Below are 23,963 nucleotides of genomic sequence, written 5' to 3'. Positions count from 1 at the left end.
GGTGTGGTAGTAGCCGACACTGCCCCCATCAACACTTTCTGAGTAGGAACAATCTGCACAAGATCTTTGTCTAAAATTGAGCCAGTAACTTTCTGAAGTCAACTCTGCCTTTACATTTAAATGTTAAAAGTGTGGACTGTAATTAACTTTATCAAGCTTGTAGCAACAAATAATGCATCCGTCATGAAGAGACTTGAAGCGTTCAAATAAAATAAACATCATTTACAAATTCTTTCAATGACGCACAATGTTTGAAACCCTGGAAAAGACAACACTTTCTGCAAATGAGTCCCTAATATTAAACCTGCAACAGCAGGACTGATTTGTAGACACGACCACATCAATAAATAAATATTTTATTTAATTGAAGTTGCTCTTCAAGCCTTTAATGTCCATTTGTGCAGATTTTCTCACGTTCAGAAATACAATTAAGTATTTTCCTGTCAGCTGGTTGGCTAACTCTGGAGCTGCACTGCCCCCTAGTGGGTAGAATAAGTACTGCAATAAGTACTACCAATCTCCCCCAAACTGTTTTTACTAATTATATATAAAAAAAAAGCTTGCAAATAAAATACCAGAATATACCTAAATTTTTAGGTTTAAATCTAAAATACAATTTATAAACATGATTTTAGGTTTATTGAAGGCTTTATATGTTCAAGATGTGTTTTTTTTTTATGGGATAAAAACTGTGATTGCCATTAATGAATGAAACAGCTTGTGTCTTAAGTTTGGGAACTGATTTTTTTTTTTTTCAATTAAATTGTTTTAATGACATGAGCTTAAACAAAAATCTGCATTCTTCTATTTGAACCAAAGTTGTAAATATAGAACTGTACTGCCATCCTGAGGTAAAAATGTAGATGTACACCATCAGCTGTTTGAATCGGCATCACTACTTAAAGCTGAAGAGTCAAGTAAATAACGGGTGATAATGGTTTTGTTAGCAAAATATCTCATGAACCAGTGGACAGAAACCTAGAAAGTCATCTTCAACATGTACTCGATGGGCAACATTTTAAAATTTTGACCAAAACAGCTCCAAGTTCATTTAAAGTTTAAACTGTGGCGTGAAAGGAGGCGGGCGATAAGCATTTCTTCAAGGCGTGCTGGGCCTTTGATTATCTGGATTTAGACGACAAAAGAGCCTGAGTTTAATACAAAACTACAGGCTTTTCATTTGAAACAGAACAAAGAGAAATTTGTAACGTTTTAAATGCAAAGAACGTTAAAAACTGTTTTCTCATTACTTTAGCGGGAATAAATAACACCAAAGAGAAAAGAAAGGACTGTTTTCTAATGTAGCAAAGTTTTACTGAATCATGATCAAATAATCCAGAATAAATTCATAGAAAATTACATGTGAGACGTCTGTGAGATGTTTCCTACTGCGTTTGGCCGAACATCAGTAGTAACTATACTGCAAGCATCTGTCTTTTTTTCAAAATATATTCTTATGAAGCTACTTCCTATCTACAGCCATGACTGTGCGCCAAAACACGTGGACAGTTACAGCGAGCATAAATACTGACATCTGCTACAGTAAGAAGTCAAGCAGTCGGTGTTTGACAGATAAAAATAAAAATCTACAAAGACAACTTGAATGAGACTTAATGACTCCTAGAAATAAGAAAATGTAAATACTTTGTGTGCCTCACTTTCCATCTGTACAAAATCTGCTTTTAAAGATACTTCATATGTTCCGGTGCCGAACGTCGAACACCTACGGAGCGACACGGATTCATACTGTGACATTTCCAGCATTCTTATACGAGACGTGTTGAATACATTCATTTACATTTATAAGGCATGGGAAGAAAAAGGTCGAATCACAGTCTGAAGAGAAGCCGTCCACTAACACAAGCCCATTTGACAGCAGCATGTAGCCAGAGCTCACTTTTGGCTTTTACATGCACAAATCAGATGCTAAAAAAAACAAAACAATATGCGTTAATGATGAATACAGAATTTGTAGATTAAAAAGTGGGTAAATAAAAAGTTAAAATTTAAAATGACAGACTTGAATAAATTGGTTATTTTCGGGTGCAAGAACTTGTAGTTTTTTGTGATGGTGCTACTGAATTAAAAAGTTCAACAAACCAAAAAGAAAAATAAAGTAAAACATATTTGTAAAACCATTAAAACGTCCAGTGGAAAGAGAATCCAGTGATGCTTTTATATCCAGTGGCTCCAACAGATCATTCAAATATTGTGCTTCTGATTTTTCCATGAGGTTCATGTCTTTTTCTTAAAGTCTCCTTGGTCCTTCATTCAGTTTGAGCAGCTTTACGAGCGACTAGATAAAAGCTGTGGCAGAGGTCCTTGTCGTCACGGCAACAACAGCATTGACTAAAACTAAAACGGGTTAAGGGCAATAAAAGAAACGAGCAGAGATTTAAATCAGCTTTCAGTCACAGGTGAGCAGGTTTTGTTGGTGTCGTGAGGTCACCGACGTCCGTTCCCGTTTCTTGATGATGCCGACGTTGGAGGCGGGGTCTAATCTTAGAATAAAACCAGGAAGTTCACGTGTTGAGATGTTAATGCTGAAGTTTTGTGTCAGTCTGAGTCAGTAACTAAAATTGTTCTTGTGTTGCATGGAAGCTGCCTCTTCCTTTTCTCTGAGTAAGAGCAGACAGGAAGCTGAGTTTTGTGACGATGTCGACTCTTTCCTTCATCAGAGCTCAGTGGTCAGAAGACGTGCGGGTTTGGGTTCCTCCTCTGAAGGCGGCAGCTGATCCACAGCGCTGCAGGAGAAACAGGAACGCAAGGTAAACATGGCTGTGTCAGAAAAACAAACATTAAAAGTACACAATGTAAAGTCGTGAAGACCAGTAAAAAAGTACCAATAGTAAAGTAAGAAACAGGTTTTATGTTTATATCGATGTGTAACTAAATGGAAAAGTTGTGACAGGCTGTCAACAACCACGTGTTTGTTTACGTTCAGTGTGAACCTACATTTCAGAATTGCATTTAATAAATATTTTGGAGCAAATTCTGTCTAACGGCACCATTTAATGTAGCTCAGGATGGACTTTTTTATATTTTAATTAAAATTTTGCAACGAATACCTTCTAACAACAGTTTTGTGCCGAGTCAACAGTTATTTAAAGATTCAATAAATGCAAAAAATATGTTTAGAAATATATATTTAGTAGGGAAAAAGAATATATAAAATAATACAAATAAATATGGATTTAATTTTATAAAGTTTATTAGATTTAATTGCAAATTAATACAAACATAAATATATTTGTATTAATTCTGTTTATTACCCTAATCAAGAAAAGAGAAATCAATCTGTAAACAGAATGATACAGTTTTAATTGTAAGTACATTTAGCAGAATAATAATTTTACAGAAGTGTTTTTAAGTTTAAAGTAGGAGTCATCTTACCTGGTGGGGATGGCGTTACGTGTGTGAGCAGGGTGGGGAGGGGTTGGGATGAGAGATGCTACACCCTCACCAGGGAGGAGAAGAGGGGCTGCTTTAGATGGGGGGTCTACGTCAAGCAGGCCGTTGGTAAAGATGCCAGGGGGCTGCAGAAGAAGAAACACAAGAGTCGGTTATTTTGTAGTCTTTAAACTTGCCGGAGCAAATATGGTGAAGTTATTCAGATGAGCAATGATGATTGAAATAAAAACTAAAGACAAACTCACAGCGTTTGAAGGGACGATCCAGCGGGGCGTGAGGAGAGGTTTGAGCTGCTGCACTGGAGGAAGCTTCAACATATCAAGATGATGTCACTTCCTCCGTACGCACCGGAGTTTTATTCACAGATCACCTCAAGTAATGAACCTGAAAACTCGCATCGCCATCCACTCCTTGTGTTTGTAAATACTATTAAAGCGGTTATTTACCGTCACTGTATTTTCTCCTGAGCAGGGAATTCTGGATTTTCATTTTTTCATTCATCAATTTGACCAAATCTCTAAGTTTGATGTTTTTAGAGGTCTCCTTCTGCAACAATGGGTTCTTTATTGTTTTTGCTGCTCTGTGCATCTTTAGCACAAAGCTTTGAGTTCAATGTGATGTTTTGGACTAAAGTAGCATATTTCATCATGTGAGCCGCCCTGTGCAGGTGGGCTCACAGTCAGTAATGCGTCTTTTATGACAGATGATTTAAGAAATCCATCCAAGAATATAAAGAGAGTTGACACTTACAAGAGGAGTTGGATCAGTGAAGTCAATCAGGTTGTCAGACGGTGGTGCAGTGTTCGACAGGTCAAACTCTTCTGCTTTAACCTGCAGCACAAGAAAACCCTTTTTTTTTTTTTTTTATCAGAACAAGCAATCATCAGAGCACCCAAATACATTCAGTCAATTTGATGAAAGTTAAAATCACAGAAAGTCTTAACGTTTTGTCCAGTTCCACTACATCACAGATTAAAGGCAACGTTAACGGCATTGAACTGTCAAAGTTTTGACTTCAGAGCAGAAAAACTGGTGAAATTATTACAACAACTATGTGGTTCAGAGCAAAAGGTCTTTGATCAGTGGCAGGAAGAGAATTCTTACAAACCAAAAGGATGAACTTAACGAGGACGTTTAAAAATCCAGAGTAACATTTTATTTGATTAATTGCAACAAAAAAAAAAAGAGCTGCATCATCCCCCTCAAGACACTTCAGTTAATTTAATATTTTGGCTACGTGACGTTTTAATCCTTTTGTTTGTTTTATTTTCAGGTAAGAAATAAATGTTGGATAAATAAATACCCTTTCATCGTCTCTATTTACTCAAATAAGTCACTCTGAGGACACGAGAAGATTTTTTAACAGGTCTTTACGTGCATGCGTAGACACAGATGTACAAAAGTTACATGCTTAGAGCCTCGTCAGTGAGAATCTTCACCGGGCAGTGAGGCAGGAAGTGTTTTATAATACACGCTTATTAGACGGAGCCGAGGTCGAGAACACCTCGACCTTCCAGCTTACAGATGAGACGGCCTTGGAGTTATCAGCGCTCCTCTCTGAGTAGACAAAATACTCTCTAACCTCACACACATTAATTTAACATGTTGGTGATAAACACCCATACCCTTTACTTAAATTCCCGTGACATGAATACTTGTACTCAGAGTGGCTAACTTGGGATCAGCTCATCCAGAACGCATGTTGTCCAGGTTTGACCGAAGCCAAAGATCTACACAGTAACATCTCAAAAATCTCATTTTTATATAACAAATCCCTGTTGTAGATACAATTATTTAATTGGGACCTGCTCTTTTAAAGTATTGGTTCATAAATGGTCACTTATGACTAAATGCACCCATAACTTAATTTATAAAACAATGAAACCAAATGTTAAATCAATCATTTAGCAAATATAATAATATAATTCTCCTGTCCCTCCCAGTGGAGACTTTATTTACAGTATTTTTCTACCTCTAAGTTGTGTTTTTTTTGCAGGATTTGCATACCCTGCAACTTATAGGCTGAAGCGACGCATTTGTGGATTTTCCCCCATATTTATAAACCAATTTTTGGCTGAGATATGACCGTTTTCATTCATTCTGACTGAAAATATTGAACACTACCATTTTCAGCCGCTAGATGGCACTCAAGTAGTATGGCATGCCGTTGTGTCATGTAATAGGTAAAAAGTGGCTATTAATGACAGGAAAGGTTAGACTGAGACACACCATTGCTATATTTTTGAGCAAACAAATAATTGTTTTAGGTGGTTATCTTTTTAAATTTTAAAGAAATACACCCCTCTGCGCGTTCCTGCAGACGTGAATCGGCTTTTGAAAATGCAACTGATTTGACCGTCAATGTGCATTTATTAAGGACAAGTTGAACTGAGACATACATTTGCTATAATTTCAAGCAAACAAATAATTGTTTTTAAGTGTTAATCTTGCTAAATTCTTGTTAAAATCCTCCCGTGCACGCTCCCGCGGCCGCCATTTGGCAGCCAATCAATGTTTGGCACAACACCGGCCCACATTTCCAGGTTGTCAGTGGTGACGCGTAATAGACGTGATGTATACGGCGAAGCCACGTATTTATGGATTTTTCAACTTTATTAGACTTATTTGGACTGATGCGACTTATAGGGCAGTGCGACGTGTACGGTGGAAAATATGGTAGGTTTAGGTTTTGTTCCAAAGAAAGTCCAGTAAACACACAACAGTGAGTAGTTCTTTTTAAATCATCATTTACAGTAATTACTGACGTTACCTTCGGAGCCGAGCCTTCAGCGGCAGCAGGACTCTTGGAAATAGAAGGGTTTGACTCCTCGGCTAATCTCTCAGCACTAAAGAACAGAAAAAGAGTAAGTGAATATAACTGTGTTATAATGAATTTCATGTCCCTAAACACAGAGATGAAGTTGTTAAAACATCAAATTCCATAAAACCCTGCCCACCTGACATAAAGCTATAACAGGAATACTTTATAATTGCCTGTTAGTTTCAGTGTCAACCAAATTTGATTTTTACCTGTAGATGGTCTGGTTGAGCGTTCATGTGTTTTATACCAGCTCTCTGCTGGCAGTATCCAGGCAGAAACAGAGTCATGTGACTCAACAACACACACACACACGAGCTTCTAACACACACACAGATGTTAGCAACGACTTCACAGAGGCAGCAACACGTCCCGTCTTCAGGTTGTGATGTTTTTCAGTGTCTTGAGTGATGCTGCTTAACTTGGTTGAGTTTGAAAATGTTAATTTTGAAAGAAAAGAGGAAAATCTGTGGGATATTTTACTCTCTCACGTCTTATTTGACCTCTTCACCATTTTCTGTCGGACGTGATTATTTCCTGCTAATAACTAAATAGTGAAAAGCTGACCTTCCTTTATGCTAATGCCATTTTAAGTAATGAAGAACAAGTTTTATGGTTACTGAATGACCCGTTTCAGGTTTTTAAGGTAAAATCTTATTTGGTTGAGACTGGTGACTCAAAAATTACGAGAAAATAGGTGATTTTTCTGTGGCAGTCAGAGACCTGGACGGCTGCAGCCAGGTTTTGAAAATCATTTATTTTTATTTTTATATGCACGGCTTGCAAAACTGTATCCAGGACATCAACCGTCTCAGCCCAGTGAGATACAAGTTTATTTATCTTCAAAGTTCATGCTCAATAATCCAGGTTAAAAAAAAGTTCATTCTGGACGGTTTCTTTTTTCCCTTTGAGATGTTTCATCCTTGATCCAAAGGACTTCATCAGTCCAAGAAACCACAACAAACTTTGGCTATGGCTGCCTCAGAGGAGTCGACGAGGGAGAGGGCAGGCCCCAGAAACCATCTTATCACCAGCAAACTGGTTGGTCTACTATGTGGGTTTGCTGCTTGTGGGACTCAAGTTCGTTGTGGGTCCTTGGTCTGATGAAGTCCTTTGGATGAAGGATGAAATGTCTCAACAACAACAACAACAAAAAAGAAACAATCCAGATGACCTGACTGAATTTTGTTGGATAGCTTACATATCCTACAACTTAAATTGACCCTGTTTAGATTTGTAATAAGGTACAGATTTAATTACAAAATGCACTATTTGATTATGAAAAACAGTTTTCATTAATTCATAACCAGATAAAAAAAAACAAAAAGGCATAAAAATTTGAAAAATATTTGTAGTTACATTCAAAGACTGCCTGCTCTGATCTTCTGTTCTTGGTACTTGTTCTCTTGGGAGTACAGTCAGTTATACCAGATAAAGAAATTACAGCACAAACTATAAAAATAATAATAATAATAATAATTAGACCTGGCTGCTGCAGACGAGACGAGCGAGGCCGGCTTCCCCAGCTCCCAGGCGTCTTGGGCGTCGGGACGGCTGCTAACAGAAAGAGACGAGTTACTGCCCATTCGGCCGGCACGAACCTTCAACCTGGCGAACGGATAACACGCCGTTACTGTCAGTCATGTCCTGTGATGTACACGGCAGCATTAAATATGCAGTCAGACAAAATATGGGATGAGAAGAAACTGATCTCTTATAGTAAAAAAAAACATCTTGTGTTTGTGTATGAAAACATTGATTTTAATCCATTTATAACATACAGTGAAAACATACTAATTTCTGGAAATAATCACAAATCAGAGCAACCGCAATATTATTTTAAAAAGTTATTTTCATGCTCATTTTCTCACCACTCAACGCATTTCTAAATAAGATTACAGGAAAATAAAATAAAAAAACTTAACTGCAAATATCACAACCTGACTAATCAAATCTTGCTTATTTTACAGGAACTTGCTGATTTGTGTGGAATTTTGTTATGAGGATGGTAGAAAGTGGCATAATACTGTGAGTTATGCTGAAAATCTTCGTGGATATGCAAAGATTTAATCAGGAGGGATCAGTTAAGAATGCGGTAAATGACTCGGGAAGGTAAAGAAAGAAGTGTTCCAGTTTCAAGGCAATAAATAAATAAAAAAAAACACAAGTCTCACTGGCTTTTCCACTAAAATGAAATCCTGAAAGTATGGCAACTTTTGCTCTTTGAAGAAACTGTGCTCCTACCTGACAGAAGATTCCTGCAAATTACAGTTTTTATCTCCGGCTTTTAGAAAGTGCTCCTCCAAATTCCCCTGCACAGAAAAACAGACAGTTGGACAGTTTGCATCGATAGGACATTAGTGATAAAACAATTGATCATATTTCAGGTAAGAATCACTAAGTGATAAAGTGACGTATCAACACTTCCTGTCCTTATTGTAGCATCTCCTCCTCACCTTCAGAGCAGCAGCCTCAGCTTGAGCTTTGAGGATGTTGCTCTTCAGATCGTCCGGGGTGCGCAGCGGAGTGACGACCGGACTGCTGCCGGTACTGTTCAGGCTGCATTTCTCTGTGAGTTTCACAACGTCGTCCTGTTGGGAGTGGGGTCAAAGACCAAAGTGCAAAAGTTCAAGTGTTAAAGAGTCGATGCGGAGAATGAAAGAAAAGTTTCGGCTTTAGCAGAAAGAGACCCTCGCCTGATTGTTCATGGCCATGTTTACGTTGATGTTTTTTGGAGTCGTGGGAAAAGGACCGCTCTCCAACTCCAGCTGCTTCAGACGAGCTGCGGCTTCTGAAGTGAAACAGATTTGAGCACTCACACCTAATTTTATCGTTATTGCTCAATATATGAACACAAAACTACATTCTAAAAACAATAATTTAATTTAATAAACAATATATTTGAGCGTTTAGGTCCCCAGTGACTTCATTTCTCATCTAGTTTGTAGTTCAGCTCAGAGGTTAATTGTGTGAATTAACTCTGTTGGGATCCATTTTTCTTCCGTAGGTTTTTCGGCGCGATTCTTGTCCTGCAGTTTTCAAACTATTTCAACAAATCATATATCAAAACGTTCAGCTCTTTCAGGACGGGTCTGCTGTGTCTTTTGGTATCTGCTCCTTTCACTTTTTGTTCTTGTTCAGCTTCTTTCAGCTTCCTTGTGCAAGTTTAAACTTTTTTTTCAGCCAATATCAGCTGTTTTTTTCCAGCCGTTTTGTGATCCTTTGATTCTTTCTAACTACAACATTTTTGTGCTTCTTCTAACTTCTTTCTGCTAATTTCAGCTTGTCATGCTCCTTTCAGCTTATTTCTGCAAGTTTCAGCTTTATTGCTATTTGCTAAACAGCACATAGCTGTTTTATGCAAATTTATGCATTTTAAGTCAATTCCATAATTGTTTCACTCTTTTCAACTTTTTCAGCTTAATTCAGCAAAAATGTGCTCTTTCTTTTTTAATTTCTGCTTCTTTCTGCCCTTTTAGCTGCTGTTCAGCCGATGTTTTTGTGTGTGCCAATTTCAGCTTTATTCAAATAATTTTTTTATTTTGTTGTGCTCATTTCCGTGTCTTTCTGCAAATGTTTGATTTGCTTTCTTCTGCTGATTTAAGCTTGTTTTACATTTTCAGCTACTTTTTAAAGCATTTTTTTTAGCTAATTTCAGCTGTTTTCAGATTAATTAAAGTTTTCTGTGGTGATTTCCGCTACTTTCAACCTAATTAATTTATTTCTGCTAATTTCAGCTTGTTATGCTCCTTTCAGCTTTTATCTGCTAGTTTCAGCGCTTTCTGCCATTTCAACTACTATTTAGCCGTTTTATGCTAATTTTAGTTTTTTAAACCAATTCAACATTTTTGGAGCTCATTTAAGCTCTTTCCACTTACTTCTGGTAGCTTAAGCTTCTTTTGTCTTTTCAGCTACTTTTCATCAATTTTTGCTAATGTCAGCTTTTTAGCTAATTTCCAATTTTGTGTGCTTCTTTCTTCTGCTAATTTACGCTTGTTCTTCCATTTCAGCTACATTTTAGCATGCTTTTTTTTTAAAGCTAATTTCAGCTGTTTTCTGCAAGTTTTCAGCAATAAGCATTCACACTGCATTTCCCTCAAATGCAATTTTTCTAGTTATATTTCAAATGTAGATTGCAAGAACGAGGTTTGTGGTGAAAATGAGTCACTCTTGTTATTGTCAGACTTTACAGAAAGAGATTCTAATAAACACTTTTGACACAATTTTAACATTTCTGGAGAACGGCAAAGTTTCCAAGAAAATAATCATTTTCTTTAACGGATGGTATGGTTGTTTAAAGCTCACCAGTGAGACTGACAGGATCTTCTGCAGCTACACTGGTAGCGGCGTATGAAGTGCACGGTCCGACCTCCTCTGCAGCCGTCACCGGAGGAACGACAGGAGTCCTGAGGACGTCATCGATGCACGTCTCCATGAGGCCGGCAACAACAGGCAGGCTGGAGGCACAAAAACAGGCAGCACAAAACAAAAAAAAAAACATAAAAGGAGAATACTTTAAAACTGCCACAAGATGGAGAATTTAACATAAAAATAGAAAATGAAGGCTGCATTACAGAACATTAATTAAAGTCTAAACAAAATTATTCAGATTTACGCAGCTTACCTCTCATCCATGTTCTCAGCAATGATGGTAAACTGGAAGTCATTTTACTAACATGCTTATGAAGAGGTTAAAGAGACCTCCAAAAAACAAAATACAAATACTAATAAAAGCAAACGAATATATTTAAGCTGTTTACAAACCATTTAAAGAACCCAAGTCACTTGGTTAACATGAACCTTTAAGGGAAGTAATAAAGTCTGTGGGTAAAGAAACAAAAAAAAAACACGAGGCAATGTTCTCGGTATTACAGATGCTCAAAGCAAAGATTTGATTCACAGATTTAGTCAAAAGCTTTTCCAGCAGCCTAAGAACCATTTCATATTTTTGTAGCCTGCAGATACGACTTATGAAGTTTGCTGTATATTACTGTATACTGCCTGGAGGGAACAGGAGTTAAAGGAAAACATGTTTAAATGTGTGCAAACATTCTTGTACACGTTCAGCAAGCCATGAGGATGGACAGAATGGCTGCCTCCAGTCAGTATGTCGAAAATAAACTTGCAAGTGGAAACTTTATCCCTGACCACTCAGGTCAGGGATAAAGCTGACGCTGTTGAGAATTTCAAATTAGTGTTAGGTTATAAAACAATATCTCAAGGTTTGAACACCTCACGGAGCCCTGCTCAATCCATCATCTGAATATGGCAACAATATGGCACCACTGCGCATGGTGGTCACCTAAACTGACAGAACCTCGAGGAGAACATTGATCCTAGGAGCAGCCAAAAAGCCCACAATAACTTTGAAGGAACTGTAGAGATCCACTGCTTCAACAGGACAACAGTTATTCACCCACAAATTTGGTCTTTTTGGAAGTGGCACGAAGAACTCTATTGTTAAAAAAAAAAAACACCAGATGAAGTCCTGTTTGCCACAAGCCATGTAGCGGTTAGGGATGCACAATATTGGATTTTTGGCCGATATCCGATACGTTCAGACTTATTTGGCCGATAATTGATACCAATAATTTTTTTCCCCCTAGACGTACTTGCAAAGATTACACAGCTTTCTCTGCTGTGGATTTAAAATACTACATTATTCTGCATGGTCTTTGTCAGTTTGGCCTGCTACTAAATGCAGATGCCAAAAACGGGGTTGAAAATGATGCAACACTTCAACTTGGATTACGTTTAATGTCAAATTTATTCATGACATTTACTCTCTAACACAATAACACTCGAACAGTGCAAATTTGTAAATTTTCACAAATCTAAACTCAACCTGTTCACAAGCGACAAGTGAAAAGTGCTAAGTATTAGTGCATTAATAGATATACTTGACAGTTTCTTAAATTAAAAAATAACTTAAAACAGAAGCCTTTTACATCAGTGAGTAATTTTCATGGAATGGCCGATGTCCGATATTGAACTTTATCGCTAATATCGGCCGATACCGATACCATGCTGATAATATCGTGCATCTCTAGTAGCAGACACAGCAAACACGCCATGTATGGGAGAAAAGCAACACCACTGACTGACTGAGGGTGAGCTACTTCGCAAAGAAGAATGGGTAAAAAATAAGTGCAAAGCTGGTATAACTGGCAGCCCGAGGGCCAAATCAGACCGACTGATGAACTCAGTTCGGTCTTCCAATGGGTTCATTTTGAAATAAAACTAGATTTTAAACCATAAAACAAATAAACTTACTTAATGACAACAACTGCTGGATATCCGGCCCCTGAGCTCTTGGCTTTTAGTGACAGTGGCCCCCGGAGCAATTTTGTTTAATAGCCCGGGTAGAGACATAACCCAAGATACTTGAAAGCTGGAACTGTAGCAAAATGTTGACTCAAGGGACTGAATACAAAAGTGTTGTCACATTTGTATATTTTTTATTTGTAAATATGTAGAACACCATGCACCAGTTCCAATCTATGGTACTTCACAATTTACCATTACTATGTGTTGATCGCTCATGTACAATATGAATTAAACACTTGGATGTTCGTGGTTGCAGTTTGAAGAAAAAGTAAAGTTTAAGGGGCATGAATACTTTTTCAAGGCACTTTAGAAAAGTACTGGTTTGTAGTGTTGTCTCCATTTATGTGGCTGGTATTTTTCCATCTCATTAGACAATAATTAGCTACGGTGTTGGATGATGGCACAAAAGACGACACAAAGATCTACTAAAGTCTGTTCCTTCCACAAAGAGATTTAAATCAAAGCCCACGAGATAAATCACATTTATAGGATTCTGTAAAACATATTTGTTTTAATTCCTTTTATTCTCTTGTGTAAAATTTAAAATGGTTTAGAAAGCTATAAATCATTTAGTGACAAGATCCTCTCATAAAACCGCTCAGATCAGAAGCTCCTACAGTTGTGCTAACAAATCTGAAAAAGCTACAACCAGACAAACAATTTGTATTTCATTTTGATTTTATGTTAGTTTACTGCGTTGTAACAGAAGCCAATTACTTCTGGTCTTACAGACTAAACGTGCAACATTGGACGCAGGGACAGACAGACCGACTTCAAGCAGAGGAAAAAACATACAACCTTCAACATTTCTAAAATACTTTTACGAATCACTGTGGATAATAAGCTCATGGTATTTGGAATATTTGGAACATAGTTCTGTGGCTTACGTTTGTTCACACTCTGAAACTTGCGTAGAGATGAGAAACCCTCTTATCCCTTTTAAAACAGTGGCACAATCATGAAATGTAAAATTAAATCAAATACATGACTGATCCTTCATATAAAAAAAAGAACTATTGGTCAAAACTCTGAACTGTTCTAAGGCAGGAAAAGTATTTTACTGATTACAGTATAAAAACAACAAAACTAAATTATTATTGTTAAAATGAAAAAAAAAAATTTGCTCAAAACGTTAAACTACAGTAATGTGCAAAGGTCTAGCCTCTTCCCTTATTTCTTTACAATGGCTTTTTGAAGGTCTTTCAAAGGCTTTTATTTTTGATCAATTGTTGCTTTTCTACTCATCTTCCGTTCAGTACCTGACTATTTTTTATAGAAATGTTTTTATTTGTTGAGCCACAACACCAATCTATAAGTTATTCAGCCATAAAAACTACTGCAACGGTTTATTATCTGGGTGTCCAAATACGTCTTCAGTTGATCCAAAATGCTGCTGCCAGAGTCTTAACTGGAGTTAGTGGGAGAGATCATATCTCTCCAGTTTTAGCTTCTCTCCACTGGCTCCCTGTCAAAATCAGAATAGAATTCAAAATCTTACTTCTAAACTACAAAGCCCTCAACCACCTAGCTCCATCTTATATTTGAGATCTTATTGTTCCATATTTTCCTAACAGAGCGCTTTGCTCTCAGATTGCAGGTTTACTTGCGGTTCCTAGTGTTTCCAAAAGCAGAACGGGAGGAAGATCTTTCAGTTGTCAGGCTCCTCTCTTGTGGAACCAACTTCCAGTTTCTGTCCGTGAGGCTGACACATTGTCCAGTTTTAAGACTGGGATTAAGACTGTACTTTTTGATAAATCTTAAATTAGGGTTGGTTTGTTATGCTGCCATAGGCTTAGACCACTGGAGGACAAATTGACCTCATTTCTTTAAATGAATTGTTAAAATTTAATAGTTTTCCTTTGATACTATTTCTATCTTAACTTGTCATTCTTGACCTGCCATTGTGTATCTGTTCTTTCTTCCTGTTCCTCTCAAATCCAGCTGGTCGAAGCAGATTGAAGCCGCTTGTCCTGAGCCTGGTTCTGCTAAAGGTTTCTTCCTCATGAGGGAGTTTTTCCTTTCCACTGTTGACTTTGTGCTTGCTCAAGATGAGAGTCTGTGATGAAGTTGAACTCAAAGCAGTCTCCTCAAATAAACAGTGTTAACTTAGTTTTTATGTATATGAATGTTTCTGTTAACTTATTTTTATATATTTGAATGTTTTTTTTGTTCAGCACCCTGAGATGACTTCTGTTGTGACTTGGTGCTAAATACACTGAACTGAACTGAATTACAAACGGCCCCTAAAACTCAAAGTATGAACTAGCGTTGGGCTGACATTTAACAGACCCTTTAACAATTAAACTATTTTAAACTGGACCTTTAAGTACTTTGTTACTAGCAGCCTGTTGCCATTTCTTTAGTCGAGTCAATAAAAGGCAAAAAAAACAAAAAGAACAGGTTGACCATAAAATCATGTTTTAGCACAAAATGATTCTCTGAGCTGAAAACCTGTCACACAGTACAGGATGCTTTGCTCAGCTGGATTTCTTCCTGTTTTTATCAAAGATAATGTGTCAGTTTTTTTGTTATTTTTAGGACTGATACTTGTTCACATACTGCACACAATATACTGCCATTGTCAGGCACCAGGACTGGACACAAAATGAGTAAAGAAGCAATCAAAGTCCAAAGAAAACATCTGAAGGAGCTTCAGAAAGGCTGGAGACCCACTGAGCAAGATCACAAGAAACCCTGACCCCTCTGGAAGCAAAGGTTAAGAGGTTCTTTCAAACTTGTGCACAGTACTGTATGTTCAGCATTAACTTGAAAAGTCCAGGGCTAAATGAAATTCCTTGCACGGATACCATCTTCCTGCAGTCCGCCAGTTTCATCACAAGGAGAGAGAAGAAGGTCAAAGAGTTTTGTTTAAAAAAGAGAAAGAAAGATTAGAAGTTATGAAAACTAAAAAGCAAAGACAGGAGGATTCATAGATCAAGAAAAAGAGATAAGCGATGGGACAGAGAGATGAAGAAAAGGAGGAAAGTTTGACTCAAGGCTTGAAGAAATGTCAATCAGTGCAAGATGTATCCTGATGCATGCTCAATAATCCAGTGCAAGATGTAGTTAGTTTCAACAGCTGAGGGATGCTTCAGATAAAGCACATGTACGTACAGCCACGTCAAGTAAGTTCCTTCACAAAAGGGTCAAAAACTGTCACTCCCATTTATCAGCAGGCTAACAAAATCAGAACAGACAGTGAGGGAGTTGTCACTTGGTCGGACGTGTTCAGATCCTTGGACTGAGCTTTGACGAGAGAGGAGCGGGTGGATGGATAGCTGAATGGATGGAAGGTGGAGACCTGAAGAAAACATGGTGAGGGAAACGGTGAAGGACAAAGGGAAGGGGACAAATGGGAGGCAAATATATATATATATAAAAAATGGGAGTAAACGTGTTAAAACTAAAAGCAATACTACAAACTAAGAGGAAGAAAAAGCCAATTGTTTAACATGGATGGAAAAAAAAATGGAGGAAAAAAGGATAATCATAAGCCAGAAAATAATAATTAGGCAGCAAAAAGTGGAAATGACGAACACTAAATAAGTTATGTGCAGAAATTTCTACTTTTGTGTAAACGTCAAGCAATCTCTTTTAGTATTTTTTTTTTTTTATGTATTTAGCTTAATCTGTCTTGGGCTGTAAGCATGTTTTTTTTTTTTTTTTTAGCTTTGGGCCTCAAACATAAATTTTAAAATAATAAGATCAGTAGTAACAACATAAAATAAACTAGGCAGCTAAAAGGTATTTAATACAACAGGAATCAGTTTGTCCAAATACATATTGAAATAAACAAAAAAATTAGATTAAAATCAAATGTGTTTTGTTGCATTTTCTGTATGGTTTATAAGAAAATGGATTTGTAGTTATTGTGTTATTACGTACGACAGAGTTTATGGCCACACTATATATATATATATATATATATATATTTTTTTTTTTTACAGGCGTCGTAAATTTTTTTTTTCCATGGCCACTTGTCCTGAGCCTGATTCTGCTAAAGGTTTTTTCCTCATGAGGGAGTTTTTCCTTTCTACTGTTGCCTTTACGCTTGCTCAAGACGAGAGTCTGCGATGAAGTTCAATTCAAAGCAATATGCTCCTCGGATAAAGTTATTAACTTATTTTTTATACATGAATGTTTTTGTTCAGTGCCCTGAGAAGACTTCTGCTGTGACTCGGCGCTATATAAATAAACTGAACTGAATTGAATTATCATCTTAGTGATATAGTTGACATGTGCTCATATATTTTATGAACAACAATTCCTTTCAGTCTGAGATATTGTGTCCTTTTTGTCATTTAGAAGAATTTTAGAGCTTTACAGAAGAAAGAGTGGACAGGATGCACATATAATTAGAAGTCTGAACAGAAAGACACCTACACTCTAGAAGACACTGAAGTCTTAAATTAGACAAGAAGCTGAAATCATTTCACATTTATGATTCATGCTATTAAAACCAAGATTCCCGCGCAGCACCCCAAATCATGACACTACTTCCTCCACCAATAAAGTTGGCATTTCATGCTGATCAAAACGTGGACAAACGGCACATCGCAGTGAGCTGCCGTCTGTCCACTGCAAGAGAATAGTTCTCCACAGCCAAATCACACAGCTCGCTGCAGCACAGCGATCGATTGGTTAAAGCGTTCAGCATTTGGTTGTACCTACCCAGCGGTCCAGACAATTTGTCCTCAGTACATGTTAATACTGGAACAAACAAAAAACATTGTAGGCTTAATGCAAAAGAATACATGTATGAATACGCTGATGTGGTGTGCATCAAAATGTCACGTCGATAAATCCTGAAATTATTGTCAGAGTAGAGAAAATAAGCTAGGAACGAGGGTGCTAGTAACATAAAAAGGAACATCAAAGTTCATGCTCAATAATCCAGGTAAAAACATCCAACAAAGTTTAGTTAGGTCCTCAGGACTGTTTCTTTTTTTTTTTTGTTGAGACGTTTCGTCTTTCATCCAAAGGACTTCCTCAGTCCGAAGAGCCACTACAACCTCAGTCCCACAAGCAGCACACTCACATAGTGGGCCAACCAGTTAGCTGGTGATAAGATGGTTTCTGGAGCCCACCCTTTCCTCTGTCGACTCCTCTGAGGCAGCCATAACCAAAGTGGTTCAAAACATCCAAGTTCATGTTCAATAATCCAGGTAAAAAAATAAATAAATAAATATTCAGTCGGGTCATCAGGACGGTTTCGTTTTTTTGTTGAGATATTTCATCCTTCATCCAAACAACTTAATCAGTCCGAGGAGCTACAACAAACTCAGTCCCATAGGTAGCACACTCACATAGTGGGTCAACCAGTTATCTGGTGATAAGATGGTTTCTGGGGCCCATCCTCTCCCCTGTCGACTCCTCGGAGGCAGCCATGGTCAAAGTAGTTCAAATCATCAAAGGCTATGGCTGCCTCAGAGGAGACGACAGGAGAGAGGACAGGCCCCAGAAACCATATTATCACCAGACAACTGGTTGGTCCACTATGGGACTGTGCTGCTTGTGGGACTGCGTTTGTTGTGGCTCCTCGGACTGATGAAGTCCTTTGGATGAAGGATGAAACGTCTATAAAAAAAAAATAAAAATAAAAAAAATAAAAAAAAAAGGAAACTGACCAGTTGACCTGACTTAACTTTGTTGGATTTGTTATCTGCATTACTGAACATGAACTTTGATGTTTTGAACCATTTTGGCTATGGCTGAATCAGAAGAGTCGATGGGGGAGAGAGTGGGCCCCAGAAACCATCGTATCACCATCAAACTGGTTGGCCTACTCATGAGTGTGATAAGGGACCGAGTTTGTTGTGGCTCCTCGGACTGATTAAGTCCTTTGGATGAAGGGCAAAACGTCTCAACAAGAAAAAAAAGAAAAATAAACCATCCAGTTGAATTAACTTTGATGGATAAAAAGAAGCATTGAGAAAGTGTGAACTAGATGTTTATGTCACAGCTAATAAAATCTGTCTCCACTCTTCACATTTCTCTGTAGCTTGAAAAACTGGAACTTGAAAGTTTGACAAGTAAAAAAAAATCTGGTACTTAAACATGAACAAAAACATGCATGTTTCTCTGCCTCTGTCATTCCCCGGTCGTCCTTTCCCTGATCACAACAAGACGGAGTTAGTGGATAAGCCTGTTAAGCCACTCGCACAGCATTAGTGCATGAAAAACACACCTAACTATCCACCCACTTCTGTCAGCGCCCAGCAGGTACTGGTCAGCTCCGTCCATTCTTTTCTAATCTGGGTTTGTTTTCCTTGTCATAACCAGTGAACAGTTATAAGATGTTGCTTGCGTAAAAAAAAAAGCAAAATACAAACATCAATTCCAAATGATGGTTTACAACTTGTTTTATATGCCTAAAACAACTAAAACTAAATTTGTTGACAAATTTACAACACCAACCTTCGTTTTTCTCCTCCTGGACTTCTGGGCAGAGCCTCGATTTCCATCGGTGCACAGGCTGAAGACACAACTGGACTGACCACAGGGACACCAGACCAGACCCCTTTACTTGAAGAAACCTGAAGCAAGATAAACAAAATTAATTTTACAAGCAAAAAAGTAAATAAAAAAGCAAAGTTAATAGACAATGATTATACAATTATAGATATGGACCAGAGTAAAAATAAAGAAGACACAGTGTGATCAATAAAAATTTAATGATGAACTATAATTCTTTACATAATTTAACTTATTGTGTTTTGTGAAAATCAACTAAAGCTATAAGTCTGCATGGGCAAAGTATTAACTTTGTCCAAGTTTAATCTTCCACCGTCCTAAAAATCTCACAATTCACAGTTTTGATCGTCACCTTGTTGTCTTTGTTGGAGCCGACCCCATTTCTTGAAGAACGGACCCTGAGAAAGGTGAAAAGGTCAGAGTTTCAAGGTTCAAGGTTCTTTAATGTCATTCGCATCACATGTGATACGTGAAATAGAACAAAATTGTGTACACAAGGTCCCCGTTTCACCCCCCCCACCACCAAAAAAATAGTAAAAGTACAATATAAAGTATAAAAAGAAACAGTATGGTGGTTCCCAACCATGGTCCTTGAGGAATGCCATCCTGCATGTTTTAGTTGTTTCTGTGCTCCAAAGCCCCCATTCATTCATATCCGGTGTGTCAAAGCAGGGAAACAACTAAAACATGCAGGATGGTGTTCCTCAAGGACCAGAGTTGGGAACCACTGCATAACGTGAAATAATACGGTGTATTAAACAGCAGCCTGAACACAAGTCTGTTGTGAGCAGATGGGTATGAATACAGCATCTTAAAGGCAAGAAATCGGCAGCATTTTAAAAATTCCAACTGAGTTCACTGTGTTCGATTAACTTTTAAAGTTCATCTATCTCAGAAAAAAAATTAATGTATGATTTATTTTATTTTTTTTATCAAGCCCTCCATAATAGAAATCTAGATTGCTTGTAACAGAGACTTGCATAAGGTTTGCAGCCTTCAACATCCTTTATATAAATAGATATAGATAATTTACAATGCTCTATGTCTGAAATAAAGTTAAAGCCCACAACTGGTCCTGGTCCACTTTGCACACAACACAACACAACACAGCAGCCATTAAAGATACAGTAAAATCAGGATATATCTGGAAAATTCAAGTCAAACAACAAAGAAGCAGCAAATTAAATTAGTAAAAAAAGATCATGAAACAACCATTTTATTTAGGAACTGGTGTACTTACTCTGGGGTGCTGAACTGCCCTGAAAAACACAAACAACATTTTGTGAGTGCTCCAAGTTTTCCATTTTTGTAAGTTAAACAATGCATAAACAAATACTATTATTTTTCCACTGATACCTGTTAGTAATTTTAGAATGATAAAATTGCTACTTTGACAATCAACTAATTCTACTATCACTGAGGTCCAAAGGAATTTACTTTTATTTACATTAAAAATCTGAAATGTTTACATGAAAATGTTTTCAGTCTTTTTATTTATTGATTGATAAAAGCCACTTCTGCAGGATTTATAACGACTCTTGTTTTAAGTTCATACAAGTATTTGCTTTTCTAAGAGATGAACTGTTGACCTACTCCCAGATAACCTGCTGAACTCAGGAGGGAAGTTTCTGAAGACTTCTCTGCGTTTTTAACTTCTCCAAATGTTTACTAGTCTCCTGTCTCTGCTGCCGAGAAGCACTCCGTGGGACGCTGAGACCACCTCATTGATGTTTCAGTACATGTAGTTTGCTGGAATCTGTGTTAACATTTTTGTCTAAAGAATTAAACGCGTTTCAATCAAGGATATTTATTATTTGAGCAAATTTCAAGAGGTACAGTATGTCATGTTCTCCTTTATAGGTATCAATACAGTGACCTTAGCCTCAACTTCAGAGGATTTTTGAAGCCTATCTCACAGACAAATGAAATGCCCTTGTTTTTTGTATTTTAATTTAAGTTTTAAAAGTGAAGTACAAAAACAAGGTCCCAGTTACAACCCAAAAATATAATATAAAGTATAAAAAGAAACTAAGTTATATGCTAAACCAGTGGTTCCCAACCATGGTCCTTGAGGAACACCATCCTGCATGTTTTAGTTAATTCCCTGCTCCAATACACCTGATTCAGTGACTTTATTACAGCCTCAAGTGCTAACATAGCCTGTTAAGCACACATTCATTCAAATCAGGTGTGTCAAAGCAGGGAAAAAACTAAAACATGCAGGATGGTGTTCCTCAAGGACCAGAGTTGGGAACCACCGCATAACGTGAAATAATACGGTGTATTAAACAGCAGCCTGAACATGAGTCTGTTGTGAGCAGATGGGCATGAATACAGCATTCAGGCTTTGAACAACTATACAATCAGTTAAAGAAAATTATTCTTATCTTGGAAAATTTGCTGTACTCCAGAAACGTTAAAATGGTGTAAAAAGCCTTTATTAGAATATTTTTGTGTAAAGTCTGAGAATAACAAGAGTGACTATGTTGGACATTTTCACCACAAACCTCTGACGTTTGAGGTCAATTTGTCCTCTAGTAGTCTAAGCTTAAGACAGCATGACAAGCCAACCCTAACTATAGGATTTATCAAAAAGAAAAGTCTTAAGCCTAATCTTAAAACTGGACAATGTGTCAGCCTCACGGACAGAATCTGCAAGTGGGTTCCACAAGAGAGGAGCCTGAACTGAAAGATCTTCCTCCCATTCTGCTTTTGGAAACTCTAGGGACCACGAGTAAACCTGCAGTCTGAGAGCAAAATGCTCTGTTAAGAAAATATGGAACAAAAAAATCTCAAATATAAGATGGAGCTAGGTGGTTGAGGGCTTTGTAGGTTAGAAGTAAGATTTGAATTCAATTCTGGACTTGACAGGGAGCCAATGGAGAGAAGCTAAAACTTGAGAGATATGATCTCTCCTACTAACTTCAGTTACGACTCTGGCAGCAACATTTTGGATCAACTGAAAACTTTTTTAAAAAGTATTTGAAGAAGTATTTCAGCCTAATTGGGCAAATGTGCTCTCTACTAATTTAAGCTTGTTCTACCCTTTCAGCTAGCTTTTTAAGCTAATTTCAGCTGTTTTCAGATAAATTCCAGTTTTTCATGGTAACTCTTGCTACTTTCAGCCTAATTAATATCTTCATGCTAATTTCATCTGCACCTTTCAAGTTTTTTCTAATAGTTTCAGCCTTTTCTCCAATTTCAGCTACTATTTAGCTGTTTTAATGCTAATTTTAGAATTTTCAACTAATTCCACCTTTTTTAAGCTAATTTCAGCTTTTTTCACTTCCTTCTAGTAGTTTAAGCTTCTTTCTGCCTTTTCAGCTACTTTTCACTAATTTCAGCCATTTTAGCTAATTTCCTAACTTTTGTACGCATTGCTGCTTAAACCTAATTCAGAAAAAAAAAAGTTCTTTATGCTTTCTTCTGTTAATTTAGTCTCGTACTTTTTGTCAGCTAAAATTCAGCACACTTTTATTGTTAAGTTAATTTCAGCCGTTTTCAGCAAGTTCTTCAGCAATAAACATTCACACTACATTTTTTGCAGGAAATGCAATTTCTCTAGTTTTTAATTACTGTTCTTTAATTGGTCAGTTGTAGAAATCCAAGCCTCTTCATAGTTCTGATAATGCCCCCAAGTTAGAGTAAATAAACAAAGTTAACTGAATTAGCCGAGCTGGGCTGTTGATATTTTTCCAAACGGGTTCATCAACTTATTAATAAGTTAAGCGCAAGGTTAAGATTGTATCAAACTTCCTCTCAGAAACAGACTTTAGATATGCGAGTATGTGGTTGTTGTCATCACCTCTGTTTGGCATGGTTCTTCTGGAGTAACGTCGACTTGGTCTCCTCTCAAAAGATGTTGACCGCCTCGCTTTGCTGGACTTAGTTGTTTGATACTCCGTCTTTCCGCTGGACATAAAAAAATTAATAAATCAGAAAACAGCAAACGGCTATTTTATTTTCACAGATCCCAATAAAAATAATGCCAATCAAACATATTCTGGATGATTTATGGCTATAATTCACATCCACAACAACACCCAGCACAGTAACGACCCCTGCTGAACTCTGGAACCATCCAAGCGATAACCTTCTAACAACAACAAAACCCTGCAACCTCTGTGTTAAATCAACGTCACCACTAATGCCTATTCAGCTAGATAATGTTTAAACACACAGTGGGGAATCAGTTGGCTACTGCATTATGTTGACACTGAGGGCTGGTGCAGAACAACTTCAAGTATCGATGTGCACTGATGTAGTACTTGTTGTGAATACAAAGAATGATGCAGAACTGTACTGTTGTAGTTTAGTTTACTTAAAACACATTGCACTGAAACAAACACCTGCATCAGGATATCTGAGGTGCTACTAGTTCCAAAAAGACCAAACCTGACAAATTCTTCAGTCAAACGGCTTTCTTCTTTCTAATAGGTGTCAATATGCAACACATTGGACGGTTCATTCTTTAACCTTTTTGAAAACAAGTAAAACATGTCAATGTACAAGTACAATGTTTGTACCTATATCTGAAACGTGATCCCATGCGTATGAATCCAGAGCGGGCAGAGTTCTTCTGGACTGGCCCTCTCAACCTAAAGAAAGCATGATGTTCTACTGCACACTTCCAGAGATGTTTACAGGCTTTGGGATGGTCCATCCTGAAAACAAAGGTGTGCTCCTGCTCTTTGCCCTGAGGAGAATTGGTAAGATTTTAGATTTAGATCATTCAGAAAAGAAAACATAGTCAGAGCTGTACTACTACAGCATTATATTTTGACTTTTCCAGTTTATGGCAAATTAAAGAGGGATGTTTATAACCTGAAATTGTAAATAGGAATAATTAAAATACTGAGGGAACTTTGTAAGTATAGCTGATTTCCTGGCTTTTACTGTGAAGATAATTAGCCGTACTACTAGGGCTGGGCGA

General features: G+C 37.3%; 1 protein-coding gene across 1 annotated transcript in view; it reads right to left on the bottom strand.

The window, feature by feature from the left end:
• Positions 1-2,449: 2,449 nt before the first annotated feature.
• Positions 2,450-23,963, bottom strand: part of epb41l5 (erythrocyte membrane protein band 4.1 like 5) — a 46,165-nt gene continuing 24,651 nt past the window's right edge. Inside the window, exons 12-26 of the mRNA XM_037686861.1 lie at positions 23,557-23,726; positions 22,836-22,942; positions 20,271-20,289; positions 19,383-19,428; positions 18,974-19,092; positions 10,535-10,686; positions 8,926-9,020; positions 8,686-8,820; positions 8,474-8,541; positions 7,715-7,837; positions 6,182-6,257; positions 4,162-4,242; positions 3,657-3,719; positions 3,394-3,536; positions 2,450-2,744 (exon numbers count right to left, since the gene is read on the bottom strand). Coding sequence (XP_037542789.1) covers positions 2,675-2,744; positions 3,394-3,536; positions 3,657-3,719; positions 4,162-4,242; positions 6,182-6,257; positions 7,715-7,837; positions 8,474-8,541; positions 8,686-8,820; positions 8,926-9,020; positions 10,535-10,686; positions 18,974-19,092; positions 19,383-19,428; positions 20,271-20,289; positions 22,836-22,942; positions 23,557-23,726 — 1,467 coding nt within the window. The 3' untranslated portion in view covers positions 2,450-2,674. The remainder of the gene's footprint in view (positions 2,745-3,393; positions 3,537-3,656; positions 3,720-4,161; positions 4,243-6,181; positions 6,258-7,714; positions 7,838-8,473; positions 8,542-8,685; positions 8,821-8,925; positions 9,021-10,534; positions 10,687-18,973; positions 19,093-19,382; positions 19,429-20,270; positions 20,290-22,835; positions 22,943-23,556; positions 23,727-23,963) is intronic.

The sequence above is a fragment of the Nematolebias whitei genome, chromosome 13 (assembly GCF_014905685.2).
Source record: "Nematolebias whitei isolate Nwh7 chromosome 13, NemWhi1, whole genome shotgun sequence".
Classification (NCBI taxonomy): Eukaryota; Metazoa; Chordata; class Actinopteri; order Cyprinodontiformes; family Rivulidae; genus Nematolebias; species Nematolebias whitei.
This window is presented reverse-complemented; position numbering and strand designations above follow the sequence as displayed.